A 16,931-nucleotide genomic window follows, 5' to 3' on the forward strand; every position below is an offset into this window, starting at 1 on the left:
AAGATGGACTCTCCATTGCTATCAAATCCTATTTCCTCAAATTTATTAAACTTGCTTTTTATCCTTTTTGATAAAATAAAACCTCAGCTTCTATGACACAATTGCTTAATAGGCCCATTGCAATGCTACCTGTCAAGTATTTCAGAGTGTTGATTTCATGCAACAAATCAGAATTGTACATATTCATAATTTACATATTAAGCTCAATCAGATTTTACTTGAGCTAAATCTTATTTAATTAAACCTTGTTACTGTCGATATTTGCACTTTCCGGAGAACCTGTCTATATAATTTGAATGCCATCCATGATTAAACTAAATGCTCTTTATATTAATTCTAGTCATTTTCATAGGACTGCTGTGATCAAAGATCCACAAAGTAGTCTTCACAGCTATTTAAACATACAAAAAGGGAAGACAGTGCAACATCTGTTAACTGGCCTTTATATCTTTGGAGAAAATGCAGGAATATTTTCTTTGGAAGTACAAATAATATTAAACTGAAAAAAAATCCCAGCAATCTGCCCTCTTGCAGCCAATGGCCATTTTGACTCATACGCAGCAATTGCTGGTCATGATATTGACAAAATGTGGTCATCAGGAATGGTGAGAAGAGCTTCCAGTGTCCTCCTTCATTTGATTCTGTTGCCGAAGGATTGCTTGTTTTCATAAGTCTATTCTTCCTAAGAGTTCTGCGTGGGCAGTTCATACCTCCTTATACTAGAATTTTTGAAAGAATCTCTGAAATGAATAACAATGATAAAATCATTTTAAAATGTGAAAATGGAAATGTGTGTGGAAAGAGAGGGAGAGAGATTTTAACAAGACAATCAAAGAACATTCAGTCTGCATAGAAAGTCTTTCTTTCTTGGTGTCAGTAGACAGAGAAAAAATATGCTATTCCCTTGAAGCAGAATTAATATGTTTCTGAAAAGTACTTATTATTCAATATACTCCTTGTTTTATTATTATATGACTGATTACATAGCTATATATTACTGCAACATATTTAAATAGTGCATCATCTTATATAGAAACAACTAGAAGAAAAGACATGATCTATTCAAATATTTAATACTATGTTCATATAATGTAGCCTTTAAATTTAAATGGCTATAGTATAAAATGTACATCATCAAAATCCAGAGGATTTTGCCTCTGTAGAAATATAAAAATAGAAACACAAATCAGGCTAAAAATTAATTTGGGGGAAACATCTATAGGTTTTGGCTTTTTGCATTTTTTAATCTAGGCTAATTTTTTAAAAGCACAACTTATTTTCAATTTAGAAACAGTTGAATTATATTTGCTGTATCCCGAAGATACATTTCGGCTTAGATGGAGACAGGATATATTCTCCGTTTAGCAATTGTAACTTAAATCAGGAATAGGATAAAAATTCTTTTTTGCATTATAGGGATTATCCCAGTTTATTGTGCAAATCTAATTTTATTAAGACACTGTATAACAATTCTGATGACCTGATCCTGACTGGATGCTCCTCACTCCTGTGTAACACATGCTTTGATGCAGTCAGCATCCAAAATATAATATTGTTTTAATACCTTGAAATACTGTTAAATTTCACAAGAGGTTTATATAGCTCTGGGATTTTCCTCCTAATCATTGGTCTGAGGCTGTTTTCTAATTTCTCATAGTTCTTCTTCAGTTCCTTGTGATATTCTTTTTGGTCAGGGGTAATCAGGTGCCGGTTTTTTTCCAGTGCTTCTCTACACCTGTTGCCCAAATAATGGAAAAAAACAATTACTTGGTGATGGGTTACACTTAAGCCACGTGTAGTGACATCAAACACTTGACCAGAATATGCATATTAGTGACCTCATTCTGAAAAAGTAGGATGGGAAAAGATGAATATTAAAAATAACATACTTCTTATGTTACAATCGGAGGCGATCTCATTATTAGTTTTCCTTCTATAAATGTAGAAATATGCTTTATCAATGATTACCGTATAATGCAGGGCAGATCCTGTGACTTTTTACTTGTTAGATGTATGCCCTCCCACCTTTTCTGTTGAAGCTTAAGGCCACCAATATGAGGTTATTTCTTCATTTTGTCTCCATAACAATAAGTCTAGGAGGTTCATTGGATTGAATTATTAGCCCTCATTATGAAGCCCTCTCGCACCCAAATCTGCTAGTACAGACCCACTCAGGGTAATTGCAAGATTAACTGATTTCTCTGTCCCCTTTACTTACCTCATTATAAACTCTTTGAAGCATAATCTCAGCTTATTGTGATGTCGGTAAAGGTTTGGATCATCTGGAATCTCCGCCAGAAACACTTGGGCTACCTCTAGTGGTCCCTTATTAGAATAACATTTAACTGTATTAGGGAACTACATTTTGTTATCTATAGAAATATTAGCACGTAACACCCAATAGAAGAACAAAAAGGGCCTTTTAATTGGGCGATGAATTTTCAGGGAATCTCAGGTGCAATAGAATGGGGGGGAATAAAGAGAAAATCAGCATCAGGAATCTACTTAATGGTAGCAAAATTATAAAATCACCCAGATCAGAAAGTGAATGCCAATAGATTATACACCTGGTAAGAGCCTCAGGAATCATTCGATGATGTGAGCAACAATGAAAAACTTAAGTTTATTTCAGGAATGGGTACGTGCACACATAGTTATGACATTTTCATTGTTGCTGTTTTCCCAATATGCCGGTAAGGCTGAACAAAAAATAGTACTCTGCAAAGCATAGGTATTTTATTATGTATCCTTATGTACCTGGTTAACGGTAGCTCCTACAGAACCTTGAAGGACCATCTGGAGCATTTTGGCATCCAGAGGCACTTGGTTGGTGGCAACTGCTAGCTCAAGGGTTTTCTTTTGCATGTCTTCGATTGCTACTTCAATTGGCATCAACACGTACTGAAATCAAAGATAGCCCGTTCATTAATAAAATGCAGACATTAATAAAATAAAAGTCTGGAAGGCAAGCACAGGGCCACGCAGGTACACTGGAGCAGGGTTTTTCCCCCCAAGAATTGGAGAGATTTACTTTGTGTTTTCTCTAACCCCTTTTTAAGGACTTGACTACGATATCTGGTCTGCAAAGCATCAAGGTTGCTTAGTAAATGGCAACAGTGACCCAGCATTTTCTGTATCTCCTTTGCCATTTAGGGATCCTAAGCATTTTTGCAGTCTAGGTATTGTAGCCTATACACCAGGGGTGTCCAACCTTGGCAACTTTAAGACTTGTGGACTTCAACTCCCAGAATTCCTCAGCCAGCAAAGCTGGCTGAGGAATTCTGGGAGTTGGAGTCCACAAGTCTTAAAGTTGCCAAGGTTGGACACCCCTGCTATACACTATAAAGTTAAAAAAACTTTATAGTAAAAAACTTTATAGTTTTAATAGTTTTTCCTGGCCTTAAAATGACTGAAAATTGTATCTTCAGCAGTTGTGATCAGAGGAAATTCCAAAAGTAGGACAAAGGTACAATACAACCCTGAAGCTACAGATTCACTGCTCCTTCTTAAGGTATGAGCATTACCTCCTCCTTTTGAATTACGTTGATTCTAGTTTTGATGTAAGGAAAAGCATGCATTGTGGTCAAAATGGTCTTCCTCTTATACTGTTCACTCAGCTCTCCTCGTGGACGCCCATCCTGAGTAAAAGGGGTGGTGTACATAAATCGTCGAAGATTGAAGTTTTTCTCAAAGGGGGTCACTCTGTCTTTCATCTCATAGTCATCGAAGTATGGTTCCACATAGGTAATCTGTATATAGGCCTGGGGAGAAGGTAGAGTGCTAAGTCTTATATGTTAATTATTACTATGATTCATCACACAGTCAGCTAGATATTTAGACCGGATTTGAGATTTTTATCCGTCCATTAAGTTCTTCCCAAGGATCTTAGACAGGAAGTTCTTGTTGTCTGATGGTGCTGAAGGTATTGTCACAGGATGTAATTATTATTATTTGGGATCTTCATCTTAGTGTTGCCTCCTGGTTACTGCCTGGAGTCGTCCCTCCTTATTTTTTTAGCAAGGTTTCTCAGATGTAGTTTGCCCCTGTCTGCTTCCTAGGCAGAGAGCGAAAGAGTGATGGCTCAAGATAACTCACTTAGCTTCATGCCCAAGGCGGGACTACAACTCAGTCTCCTGGTTCCAATGGGATGCCTTAACTACTGCACCATGTAGGGCCTTGTAGGTTAATTATTATCAAGCTCAAGGCTAAAGGGAGTCACACATGAAAAAGAGAAGGTATTTGTTATGCATGTCCTGTATCCTATTCTTATTTAGTTGACATTTATTAGCAATCTAGCACCCACCATGCAAGACTGGATCTTGCAAGATCACTTGCAAGACTGAACTCCAGTCTCTCTCTGCCATACTATTCTGGGATGTTCACCATAGGCATCTGGATCCTGCAATACTGTGCTGGTGCCTTCCCAGACTCTACTCCCTTTTCATTTGGACAAACTTGTCTTAATTTAGGCTCAGACTTTAGGTGGCTTTTAACTGCAAAATAAAAGTTAGAAGCAATGTTACCATACCTTTCTGGGATCTAACTTGTTCTTTTCGACAGGAATAGAGTCTTTGATCACAACAATGCGATCTTCTCCAAAGCACTGACCATAAAATCCCTGAGAAGGGAACAAAATCAGGAGTATAGATAATACGTGCACACACAAGTCTACGGAATAAGTCAAGTGATAAGTTGAAGTGTATTTTTTGACATTTAAAGTCCTACATGACACGGGGCCAGACTATTTGAGGGACTATCTCTCTCCGATTAAATGAACACATCCCATCATATCCAGTAGGAGAGGAAGGATGACACCTAAGAGATGAACCTTTTCTGCTGTAGCATCTCTCCCTGGGAGAGAGCCATGGGGGCACAGTGGTTAGAATGCAGCACTGCAGGCCACTTCTGCTGACTGCCGGCTGCCAACAGTTCAGCAGTTCGATTCTCACCAAGTCAAGGTTTTCAACCTTCCATCCTTCGGAGGTTGGTAAAATATGGACTCGGATTTTGGGGGACAATATGCTGACTCTATAAACTGTTTAGAGAGGGCTGTAAAGCATTATGAAGCAGTATGATCATTGGGAAGTGTTATTGCTAGTGCTATTCATCCCCCCCGAGGGGAGGCTAGCCCCAGTCCTTATAGCTTTCTGGAAAGCTCTCACAACATGCTTTTTTTTTTTCATCAGTCTGAGAATCCTGTGGCAACAGGAAGACCATTCATTGGCTGCACCACATATAATACGCTGATTTTAACCCCCTTGTGATCTTGTACTTATTTATGTTTAATTATTTAAGTGCTTCAGGTGGTTTTATAATACGTTTGAAAAAAGAAAAAAAGGCTACCCGAGCTGAAGTGAGAACCAACATAAGCAACCTACTCCAAAGCATTAAAAGGACAAAAGATTAAATGCATCCAAGGAATTGGTGAGGTCGACTATAGTACATCCAGAGAATAGCAAAAATAGCAGAGTACATTTTATTGCATTATAACTAAACACCTGCAGATAACACTGATGCTCCTGATTATGGCCAGAGACTCACTCATCACATTCCACAAGAGAGTTTGGCAACAATTGGCTTGGAAACCAACCCTAAGCTCCTGGTTTCAAAATAAAAATAATATTTAGTGAAATAAAATCTCCAGATCTGCATGAATTATAAATCCCAGAATCCCCAGAAGGCATTGTAGGGGCTGCTGTCCCATTACAATGGGTGGGGGGGGCATGACATCGGGTAAGATTAGTTTAGGAGACTATCAACAAAATTATTCCTTTACCGTTTCTATTCAGTTTATAAAACTGTATCTTTCTGAATAGTCTTTTGCTACATTTTTAAAATTATAGGTATAATTACCTACCTCCAATCGGTGAGATATCTCAGGAAGTTTGGTTATGGCAGGCTCTTTATAAACAAACTCCTGTTCATCCAGATCTCCAAAGACGGCTCCATAGAAACCAACACGGAAATAAGTCCCAAACATTCTCTTTTGACCCTGATTGATGATTACAAAATCACTGAAATAAACCTGTCTTTTTTGCAGCAGTTTTCCAAAGAGCAGTTGTGTTTTACTTTTAAGTGTGGCCTAGAAGAACTGATGAGATCAGGGCTCTCCAAACTTGGCAATTTTAAGACTTGTGGACTTCAACTCCCAGAATTCCCCAGCAGCATGGCTGGCTGAGGAGTTCTGAGAGTAAAGGCCACAACTTTTAAAGTTACAAATTTGGAGAACTTTCTGTGTGAAAATCATTCCTTGGAATTTTATTGAAGGTGAGTTCTGCTCCCATTCACAACACTATCAAAGTTAGCTACTTGTTTTAGTACCTGATCAACAATGTGTCTCTCTGTATCTCAATCAATCAACCAAAGATTTGGAGCAATTTACACAAAGAATTACCAAGTTTGCAAAAAAAAAAAAGTATGCCTCTTAGCTGAATGTAAATATATACAGAGCATTTATAACCTTACAAAGCTTTTTAGCTACTTGGGAAAAAATACTGTAGTGGAATCCTATGTTAATACAAATAGCACAGCAGACAGGCATTTATTGAATAGCACATCCTCGTTAAAGTGAAATTTTAAGCAGGGGGGAAAAAGGGTTGTACAGGTAATCCTCAACTTATGGCCACAATTGAGACCAAAAATTCCATTGCCAAATGAGACAGTTGTTAAGTGACTTTTGCCCCTTTTTATGACCTTGCTTGCCACAATTGTTAAGCGAATCATTGCAGTTATTAAGAGATTAAAACATGGTTGTTAAAGGAATCTGGCTTCCCCTTGATTTTGCTTCTCAGAAGATCACAAAAGGTGATCACAAAAGGCCCTGGGACACTGCAACCATCATAAATATGAGCCAGTTGGCAAGCATCCAAATTTTGATCAGATGATCATTGGGATGCTGCTATGGTCATAAGTGTGAAAAATAGTCACTCTTTTTAGTGCCGTTGGAACTTTGAATGGTCACTAAATGAGTGGCTGTAAGTCAAGAACTACCTATATTGCAAATATCCTTATCTTCCTAATCAATATAGAAATACTGTAGCCCAACAACAGAAAAAGTACCTTATTTATTATGCTCTCAAAAGCCTTTTGGAGTTTACTGTGAACAGAAGAAAGCTTCCTAAAGTCTCGATTTGTTTCCAAAATGGGAATGACAATCTTGTAGACCTCATTGACAATTTCATACAATCCTCCCTTGTGGAAACAAGAAACATTTTTTAAAATACTTTCAATCATTCATCAGAAAACTACCACAGTTAGAGCATCATGCCTGACTAAGAAATGTTTGCTCAGCTGTACACTGTTTTCCCCAGCGAAGGCACAGTGACAAGGCTCACATGCTCACAAACCTAAACAAAAGCAAGCAAAGTGCACCACTGCTTAATGCGCTGTGTAAATCAGACCACTGCTAATGTGTAAATTAAGGCTGTACTCAATTCAGACAAAATCTTTTTGATATTGGGTTTGATATAGCTAGAACTAAAATGATATGACGTGGAATATGAATGGTGACTATATCACTTTACTACAAAATGGTATTGAAATGAGATTGTCCGCACAAGTGACTAAACCAGGGGTGTCCAACCATGGCAATTTTAAGACCTGTGGATTTCAATTCCCAGAATTTCCTAGCCAATTCTGGCAGTCAAAGTCCACAAGTGTTACAGTTGCCAAGGTTGGACACCCCTGGACTAAACAAAGAAAGAAATATACTTAAATTTACAGAGCTTCAGGATAATTTATTTAAGCAAAGAAGTCAACCAAAGTTTTTCCTTATTCCCATGAATACAACAGTGCTTTCATGTACCCACCCACATTAGGTTTTAAACCAAGCAATTCAAATAAGCAGGACATAAATATTTTAAATTAAACAATGTCATTTATTAGGAAATATTTCTAGCACCCCCCTGGAAATGCATATGGCTCCTCTCCACAACAGTTCTACAAATCTTTGAAAAGCTGGCTTGGCTCTCAGGCCTGGCGTTAAGATGGCTGTCAAGCCTCGAGTTAGTTTTCTTTTGATGCATTGGATTGTTTGTTCTAGATGTGCATGCCTTTTACTTTCATTTTATTGATCCTGCTTTTAGAGATGTAAGCTGCCTAGAGTTGCAGCAGCCTGTAAATCCAATTAAAGACATATATAAATAAACAAAATAAATAAAAGACGGTGTACTGCTACTCACAGTGTTAAAAAGCTCAGCAGCATTTTCCAGCAGTCCCACCAACCCGTGCTCTGAGAAATATCTTCCAGAGCAAACTCCATCTTCATCTGGAGACAGGATATCATCCGAAACAGCGGACTCTTCTAGGACATTGGAGGAAATATTCTGAAAAGGAGAAGAAGAAATTACAGAATAGACAACTCTGAATATTGTATTCTAATGGAAATCTTTCTTTATTCCTTTTACTTTTGTTTTATATTATTAAAATATAATCTGGCAAAAAGAAAAAAACTCCACCAAATTTTACCGACAAATATTCGTTTTTTTCCTTCATCTCTCATAACTCAAGTAGTAATATATGTGAATGCTCATTTTCAGTTTGTATAGGAAAATATTGTTTGCCCACTAACAGTCTATTTCCGAAATAAATCATTGATTTTAACTGGACTTTGTGTTAAGGGGAGGAACTTTTGCAATTAAATATCCTATCTAGAATGATTTACTTAGTAATTCATCTGCTATATAACATGCTGTAGCTTCAGAATTTCATTTGAAAACTTGTATAGACGAGCATGTTTAATAAGATTGGCACATGCCAGTTTCAAAGTATTCAGGATGGCTTTTGAAACTTAAGAACATGATTCACTGCATAGGGAACACTACAACACGCTAGAAAGAAGGCTGAACTTAAGGTAAGGATGGAAAGGTTTTTTTAATCCTTAGGTTTTGTCAAACTTGGAATGTGTGGGCCTTGGATGTACACATTTATATTCTCCATAACTTCAGGTTTGGACAAGGGACCACATCTCTGCCCAGAACTCTGTATCCCTATAATAAATAATAGGATAGGATAAATAGGGTAAAATAATTTTTAAAATATCTGTGTAGTGTTTTCTCTTCACAAGTCCACTGCTTCTGTAGCATGCTTCTCCTGATTTGCATTCTGCTTTGTATAAGATTCACTCTTAACAAAGAGTGAATAAGTTAGGATTCACTTTAACTTTATTTTCTGTTCAGTTGTGTCCAATTCTCAGAGACTGCCTGAACAAAACTTTTCTGTTTCTTGGCAAGGTTTTTCAGAAATGTTTGCCTCCTTTCTAGCGCCAAGAGGAAGTGACTGGTCCAATGCCACCTAACGGGCTTCTAATTCAAGGCAGGACTAAAATTTATGGTCTCCTGGTTTCTAGCCCAATGCCTTAATCATTATACACATGGTACACATAATGGCAAACTGGCTCTCTACTCTAAATTAGGTAACTTTTAAATTGATATCATACCCTGCCTATTTTTTTTTGGCAAGTAGTGTGGCATAGAACAATAAGCTTTTGGATTTCTAAACTAATTATACTGAATATGTAGTTTTCAGTGTGCAGGTATGCTGAGTACAAAGAAAGGATTTAAATCTTACAAGCTTCTTATCTGCCTAGAAAGATTCATGCAGTACCAATAATGAGAAGTAGGCTGTTTCTCCCTGCTTTATTTCTGCAATCTGCTTTGGCTATTGGTTTTTATCCTGTCACCCTTGTTAAGCTTCAGTGAATGTGCTTAGCATTTGTGGGATCAATCTAGCTTAACCTTGGTTACCCAGAAAAAGACTTGCATGAAATGGAGTAATTTGCTCCTACCTGGAAAGTGACACTTCCAACTGGCAGATAACTATGGTCCTCTAAAATGCTCAAATATTCTGCCACAAGAGCAGCAGCATGAATGAGGCACATGGCAGCCTCCGTGTAGCATTTTTTCTTGGTGTGCTTCTCTGCCATGTTCTGAAGCCAGGTGAGCCTTAAGTCAGGTGAAGTTTGATACCCTTTGGCAATTCTAAGAAAATAACATGAGAAAAAGAACGTTTGGTTTGGTTTTTTGCTTGAATGATGAACGATATCATATTATTGGATCTTGAACCATAGCATCTGGCTTGAAAATGGCAAGTAACTAGAAAATAATAATATTCCATACAATTTACCGTATCTCAATCTCTTTTACTACTAACAAAAAGGTTACATCAGAACTGCCTCATAAATATCTCTTTCCTTATGTTCTGCAACACATTTCTAATGAGCCCTTATGTAGATTTGTTTTTCAGTGACACATTTATTAATAGACTAAATTCCAAAGGTAATTTTAATGAGCTTTTTACCATGCTGCCAAAAAAGAATAATCCTCTAATTATCAGATAATCCTCAAATTAGGATCATAATGGAGCCTGCCCATCAATGCCATAACTTGTGAGGATTGTAAATTGGGTCACCCTGATTTTACAACCTTTTTTGGGTGGTAATCGTTAGGTGAATGCCAAGGTTTTGTTATGCACACCCATGTTTCGCTATGGATTGCTCCTGCTGAGAAACAGAAGTAAACACCAGCTTTTGACAAAATCATTCTAAAACCTGGCCATGGGACCACAGGAGGCTGCAAATTACTGTAAATGAAGCCTGGTTGTTGAGCACGTGAAGTGTAGTCACATGAAAACAGAGGAGGGCAGTGGTGGGATTCAATTTTTTTTTACTACTGGTTCTGTGGGCGTGACTTGGTGGGTGTGGCAGGGGAACGATACTGTAAAATCTTCAGTCAGAGGTGGTATTTGCCAGTTCTCTGAACTACTCAAAATTTCCGCTACCGGTTCTCCAGAACTGGTCAGAACCTGCTGAATACCATCTCTGGAGGAGAGGCATTCAAATCTGGATCAGGTAGGCCACTTGTAATTTTTATGAGAAACTACACCATAGAATCAATTTATTTTTGTCGAATATATATAAAAGGAAGTAAAAGGAATTAAAAACTTAATAAAATCCTAGATTAAAAACTTAGAATTAATAAGGAACCCTCTTCTCCAAGGAAGTTGCAATAACCGCTTTGGAAAAATAGATATTCAGTACAAGACATCAGAAGCCTCTAAACTAGAATCTAAACTGTAAGTGATCTGAATGCTAGAAAAATGCTAGAGTTTTCAACCTGTACATAAGATCCATAAGCATCTCTGGGTCTTCTTGAAACTGTCGCATTTTTACTGTGTCTGATAATATGCAATTCAGATTGTGCAACAATTCTTCCACCTAAATAAATTCAAACAAATTTTCAGGTTTTTCTCCACAGATTTCAAAAAAAAACAACGATCACTGATAAGGAAATGGACATCCCACCCCACAATGAAGAATATTGAAAATGGGGCTTCCGTTTACCAACAACACCTAACAAAATTGGGATCATATAATATAACTTCTAAAATATTACATTTCTTTCTTATTATATCATGTAAGCAATGTTCCTCAAGGATTGCAATGTGAGCACAATGAGCAGCGTTCCAGTTCCAGTTCAATGTAATCTTATTTGAATTAGAATAGATCACCGTAACCAATCATGATAGGAACTCATCCTTTGCCTGAGGACTCAGCTTTTGTATTCTTGGTTTTTGACAAACTGGGAATCAGATCAAGAATTTTTCCATTAGCAACAGTTTCCTACTTCCTCCAACCTGATAAAATAGGACTGATAGATTAGGGGTGGGGACTGGGGAAGTCAAGATATTACATGATAGCCTGTTCCTAAAACATTAAGGAGTTTCCTAATTCAAACAAAAATAAATAACTGAACTGTATTTCCAGAAATCTTTTCGGATTTGTTTGCTGGCTCAAATAAGCCAAGAACAAAAGGAGACAGGGACAAAAGACATATTTATTAAGTTGATATACTATTGTTTTATTCCTCAGGTTGTTTTAAATGTGGTTCATGTCAGGCATCAATGGCATTATTTTTTGGACCTTCATGCCAACCGTTCCTTAACTAAATACAGCAGTATTTTCCCATCATTTTTATTACCAATTACTTCATCCTCTCTCTAGGGCAAGGGTTTCCCAACCTTAACAATTCTAAGACATCTGGATTTCAACTCCCAGAATTTCCCAGCCAGCCATGGGGGAATTCTGGGAGTTCAAGTCCACAAGTCTTAAAGTTGCTGAGATTGGACATTCCTGCTCTAGGGTAATTTGCAAAGCCCAGTTTTGTAGAGGTTAGATGCTTCTTCCTTGCTTTGAGAAATAACAAGCAAAAAGAGCATTCTAGGAACTGCCAATAACCCTACAGTATTTTCGCTGAAGCTTTACTAAAAAATATTGGAGAGATTAGATATAGCTTTGATTGCTGAAGTAAGTGCCTTTGCTGCTGTTTTTACCTATGAGTAAGCAATACAGGTTTTGCCCAATAAATTTATCTAAATATAGAAAGCGTAAATTAATGCAAAAGAATTAAAGGCCACAAAATGCCTTACCTGTCCTGGGAACAAAGTTGACTGCATTTCTAAATCTTCCTCTGCATATGCCAAAATGGTCCGTAATGACCTCCTGAGATATTCTTCATTAAATTCTGAAGCCTTACCAACCAGAGATGCCAGGGACATTGTCACTTGCATTTTCACTCTTGCAAAGTTCTTTTATAAAAGAGGGGCGGGGGGGAACAAATAATTGATGATGCAAATCAGGTGCATAGATCCTATACATAGAATTTTTTAGAATTTCCTTTTGAGTGAATGGGACAGAATCCTTATTTCTGAGACAGTCCTATTGAAAGCAACCACAGAATCAAACTTTAAGGGGGCATGCATAAGCGCACCAGCGTGCCTACCATCTCTATCTTACTGTCCCCATTTATCTGTACTGACTTCCTTTGTTTATATTTATGTTTATACCTATACCTGCTATCTTGTACACGTTTGACAAACAAACAAGGTTATGCTTTATTTATTTTACATAATGGCATATCCTTAAGCTGTTCTACATTCAAGATTAAATAATGAGGTTGAGATATAATTAAACATTGAAATGTATGATCTTCACAAATCCAATTTATGCTGTTATTTGTTTCTTTCTATTCCAGTTATAGATTTGAAATTAAGTAATCCTTGATGGTTTACAAGATTGTTTTAAACAGGCCATCATTCTAAATTCTGAATTTTAGACTTACAACACTGACATGTGCAAAAATAATTATTGAAAATATGATCTTCATCCTATGGCAGTACCAATTTCCCCAAATCCCCCAAAACATTGCATGGAATACAGAAAGTGAATCCTTTTGCAAATAGTGAAGAATAACATTTAGCAAGTGGACCACCAAAAAAGAATGAAAGAAGAGGAATTATGGTAGATGTTAATTATTCTGTAAAAAGTAAGGAAAGTGGAAACACAAATTGTGAATTCAGGCCTCGACTAGAAGAAAGAGCATCATCTCTACTCTTACACTGCTGGAGCTGAAGCTGTATCTCATCAAGAAATAAAGCGTAGCACAAGCTTGAACCCGAGTAGTATCAATACTGCTACTGCAGTGCTGCAGGACTTTCTGGCAGAGGTCAGCACATTGCTCCACTTCTTCTTCAAAGAGCAGCTCTCCAAACTGCAGGAGAAAAGACTGTCAAACTAAACAGCATTGGGCTCTTCGGTTGACAGGTGATTATAGAAAAAAACATTGCATCTCCTTTAAAATCCTTCACTTTTATGGCTGTAGTACTGTAGGCCACAGGGGGAACTGTGGTCACCACAGCTCGGATTTACAACAACAGTAAAAATAAAATACCCAATCAAGACATTTTACAGGGAGGACATATTTCCATTATAAGGGTAGTCCTTGACTTACAACACCTTTCATTTCATGACCATTCAAAGTTACAATGGCACTGAAAAAGTGACATGACCATTTTTCATACTTACGATCACTGCAGCATCTCCATGGACACATGATCAAAATTCGGACTCTTGGCAACTGGCTTATATTTATGATAGTTGCAGTGTCCTGGGGTCATGGGATCCCCTTGTTTGACCTTCTGACACAGAAAGTCAAGGGAAAAGCCAGATTCATTTAACAACCATTTTACTAACTTAACTGCGGCAATTCACTTAACAACTGTGGCAAGAGAGGTCACAAAATGTGAGCAAAACTCACTTAACAAATATTTCACTTAGCATCAGAAATGTTGGTATCAATTGTGGCATACGTTGAGGACTACTTGTAGTTCTGGTGCCTTCAGGAAGTTATTAAAATTTGGGAAATGATTTAAAAATTACATTTCATAAAGGCCCGTTAAGCCCTTTTATAATATTGCAAAGCTACTCTTTATGGTATGTCATAAGACAAATATTAATACAGCAAGATGCAATAAGATCTCTATAGAATAATGAGCAGTCTGCCTATGGAAGTTTTAATGAAGCATAGGAAAGACATCTCTTATGGGCAATTTAATTGGTTATCCTGCCCATTGCAGTGGGCTGTGTTACATAATCCTTCTGATTGCTTCCATTTTTACAATTCCATGATTCAGCAGATACCAATCTAGTCTGACGTTCTGTTATCCTTAATGGCTAAGCGTAGAGCAGGAGAATCATAGCCCTTCTATTGTTTCCTTCAGTAGCTAATATATTGAGACATGCTGTTTTTAGTCCTGGAGATAGCATGTAGGCACCCTGACTAATAAACTTGGTGTATACATTTGCCTCATTCTCTTTGAAATCCATGTAAGCTGGTGGCCATCATCAATTCTTGCAGTGACAAACATCACCGTTTAAACTAAATGCAGTATGAAGGGGGTACTTAAGGATGTCTGCCCAGGACTTCCCACCACTCAACTTCAGTGACTGATTCTGGATCCTGGGGCTATGACAAAGCGGGTTTGTCATATTGTACATGCCTTTTCTTAAACTGAAAACTTCCAAGTGTAAATCTGCTCCGTTCCCCTGACCATTTTGATTGGCCTTTTCTATATCACTTTGGGAGGTAGATTTCTTTTTTTGCTTCTTGACCTTTATAACTTTCTTATGCAATGAAAATCCAGATGAAGCAGTTATTTCACTGAGTTGCAAGCAGAGGGAGATGAGAAAAGGAGAAGAGCAATCAATGAGAGATCAGGTTTTTTTCTCTCCTAGAAAGATGTCCCATTGTTAGTTAATTGAGACTTAGCATTTAAAAATCATTACGTGAGCTACAGCTCTGCTCTTATTTCCATATCCCTCATCTTTTCGGTGGCATATCTTTTAGATCATAATAGCAATAGCACTTAGACTTATATATCATTTTATAGTGCTTTTACAGCCCTCTCAAAGCGGTTTACAGAGTCAGCCTATTGCCTCCAACAATTTGGGTGTTTATTTTATCCACCTCGGAAGGATGGAAGGCTGAGTCAACCTGGAGCCTGGTGGGATTTGAACTGCCAAACTGTAGGCAGCTGGCTGCAGAAGTAACTTGCAGTACTGCACTCTAACCACTGCGCCACAGAGGCTCTGTTTTATATATAAAAAACATATAATATTGTATACAGAAGCCTGATGATGGCCGATGAGATTCTGCCGAAACGTTGCTACAACTTTAAAAGCACAACTATAATGATGTGGGAAAATACCCAAACAAAGCTGAATACCATATATATATATTTGTTTATTTATTGAATACATATAAAATACAATATCCTTTTCATATATGTGATTCTGGGCAGCTAAAAATAAAATAAAAACAAGATGAAATAATCAAAAATGTAAAAACAACAGCATAGAGTAGCTGCCAGGAACGTCCGCAATGTCTCACAATGATATCAAGAATGAATTGGGCTTGGCCATACTCCCAGGGCCCAAGGTTAGATGGCTGAACCAACTTTTTAACGGTCAGGAAAAATCTAATCTCAAGGAGGAGGATATTCCAGAGGGTGGGCACTGCAGCAGAAAAGAATCTCATCCTGGGTCCCACCAGTTTGAACTCTTCAATGCATCTATTTTTTCACTGTGAGTTATTTTCTGTCTTATTGACAGACCTTTCCTTCTACAATTTGAGAACCTACAGTATTTTTCTGTATGAGTGTGGTGGCGCTGTGGTTTGAATGCAGTACTGCAGGCTAAATCACTGCTCATTCCAGGAGTTTGATTCTCACCGGCTCGAAGTTGACTCATCCTTCCATGCTTGCAAGGTCAGTAAAATGAGGACCCAGATTGTTGGGGGCTATAGGCTGACTCTGTAAACCACTTAGAGAGGATTGTAAAACACTATGAAGTGGCATATAAGTCTAAGCGCTCTTGCTCTTGCTATAAAACAATTTTCCCCCCTGACTTGATGCTTCTTTCATACCTTGGAAATTGGGGACCATCAATTGATTGTTCATAATGTGTGTAACTTATTCTCTGCAAAAAGCCAAATTGAGGACCCTTTCATTCCAACCACAATGTAACATTCTGTGGGAATGGAGCTGAGCTTCCGAACAGAGTGAGAAGAATGTAAAAACAAAATAAAGCCAACACTTACCTTGACAATTAATGCTCGGAGGGTTGCAAAGCAATGGGTCAAATAGGTTGTGCTCTGATCATAGCTCAGAGAATTTATGAGGACCTTCAACACACCTCCAAAGATGTTCACCTTGCAATCCATAGCTAATGTTGCCTGTTGAAAGGAAAGGGAGACTTCTTAGGGCTTTATGCCAACAAAAGGAGTTCCCAAACTTGGCAACTTTAGGACTTGTGGACTTGAACTCCTTCAATTCCCTTGAATTCCCTTGAGTCTTTCCACAAGTCTTAAAGTTACCAAGTTTGGAGGCCTCTGGCATACAATAATGGTTCAATCTTGTTTACTGTGGCATGACTTGCAATCCTACATGCTTTGGGGTTATGTTTATTCATTTAGGAATAAAGCAGAACAGTTAATAACACTTTTTACAGTTTTGAAGTTTATTTTATTTCTGTATTTGTTTCTTGCTGTGATCTCACCTGAAATCTTTTAAGATGAGGGACAGTGGAAATAATTTTAAAT

General features: G+C 37.6%; 1 protein-coding gene across 2 annotated transcripts in view; it reads right to left on the minus strand.

Annotated features, from left to right (window-relative positions):
* Positions 1 to 272: 272 nt before the first annotated feature.
* Positions 273 to 16,931, minus strand: part of DOCK8 (dedicator of cytokinesis 8) — an 82,066-nt gene continuing 65,407 nt past the window's right edge. For both annotated transcript variants that reach the window (XM_026703768.2, XM_026703767.2), the window contains 14 exons: positions 16,431 to 16,565; positions 13,392 to 13,544; positions 12,424 to 12,582; positions 11,112 to 11,212; positions 9,785 to 9,977; positions 8,181 to 8,324; positions 7,060 to 7,191; positions 5,858 to 5,992; positions 4,529 to 4,618; positions 3,525 to 3,761; positions 2,758 to 2,901; positions 2,219 to 2,325; positions 1,565 to 1,735; positions 273 to 740 (listed from right to left, as the gene is read on the minus strand). In XM_026703768.2, the coding sequence (XP_026559553.2) occupies positions 683 to 740; positions 1,565 to 1,735; positions 2,219 to 2,325; positions 2,758 to 2,901; positions 3,525 to 3,761; positions 4,529 to 4,618; positions 5,858 to 5,992; positions 7,060 to 7,191; positions 8,181 to 8,324; positions 9,785 to 9,977; positions 11,112 to 11,212; positions 12,424 to 12,582; positions 13,392 to 13,544; positions 16,431 to 16,565 (1,959 nt within the window). In that variant the 3' untranslated portion in view covers positions 273 to 682. The remainder of the gene's footprint in view (positions 741 to 1,564; positions 1,736 to 2,218; positions 2,326 to 2,757; positions 2,902 to 3,524; positions 3,762 to 4,528; positions 4,619 to 5,857; positions 5,993 to 7,059; positions 7,192 to 8,180; positions 8,325 to 9,784; positions 9,978 to 11,111; positions 11,213 to 12,423; positions 12,583 to 13,391; positions 13,545 to 16,430; positions 16,566 to 16,931) is intronic.

This window comes from Pseudonaja textilis, chromosome 2 (assembly GCF_049901715.1).
Source record: "Pseudonaja textilis isolate UNSWEBS1 chromosome 2, rPseTex1.2, whole genome shotgun sequence".
In the NCBI taxonomy this organism is placed as follows: Eukaryota; Metazoa; Chordata; class Lepidosauria; order Squamata; family Elapidae; genus Pseudonaja; species Pseudonaja textilis.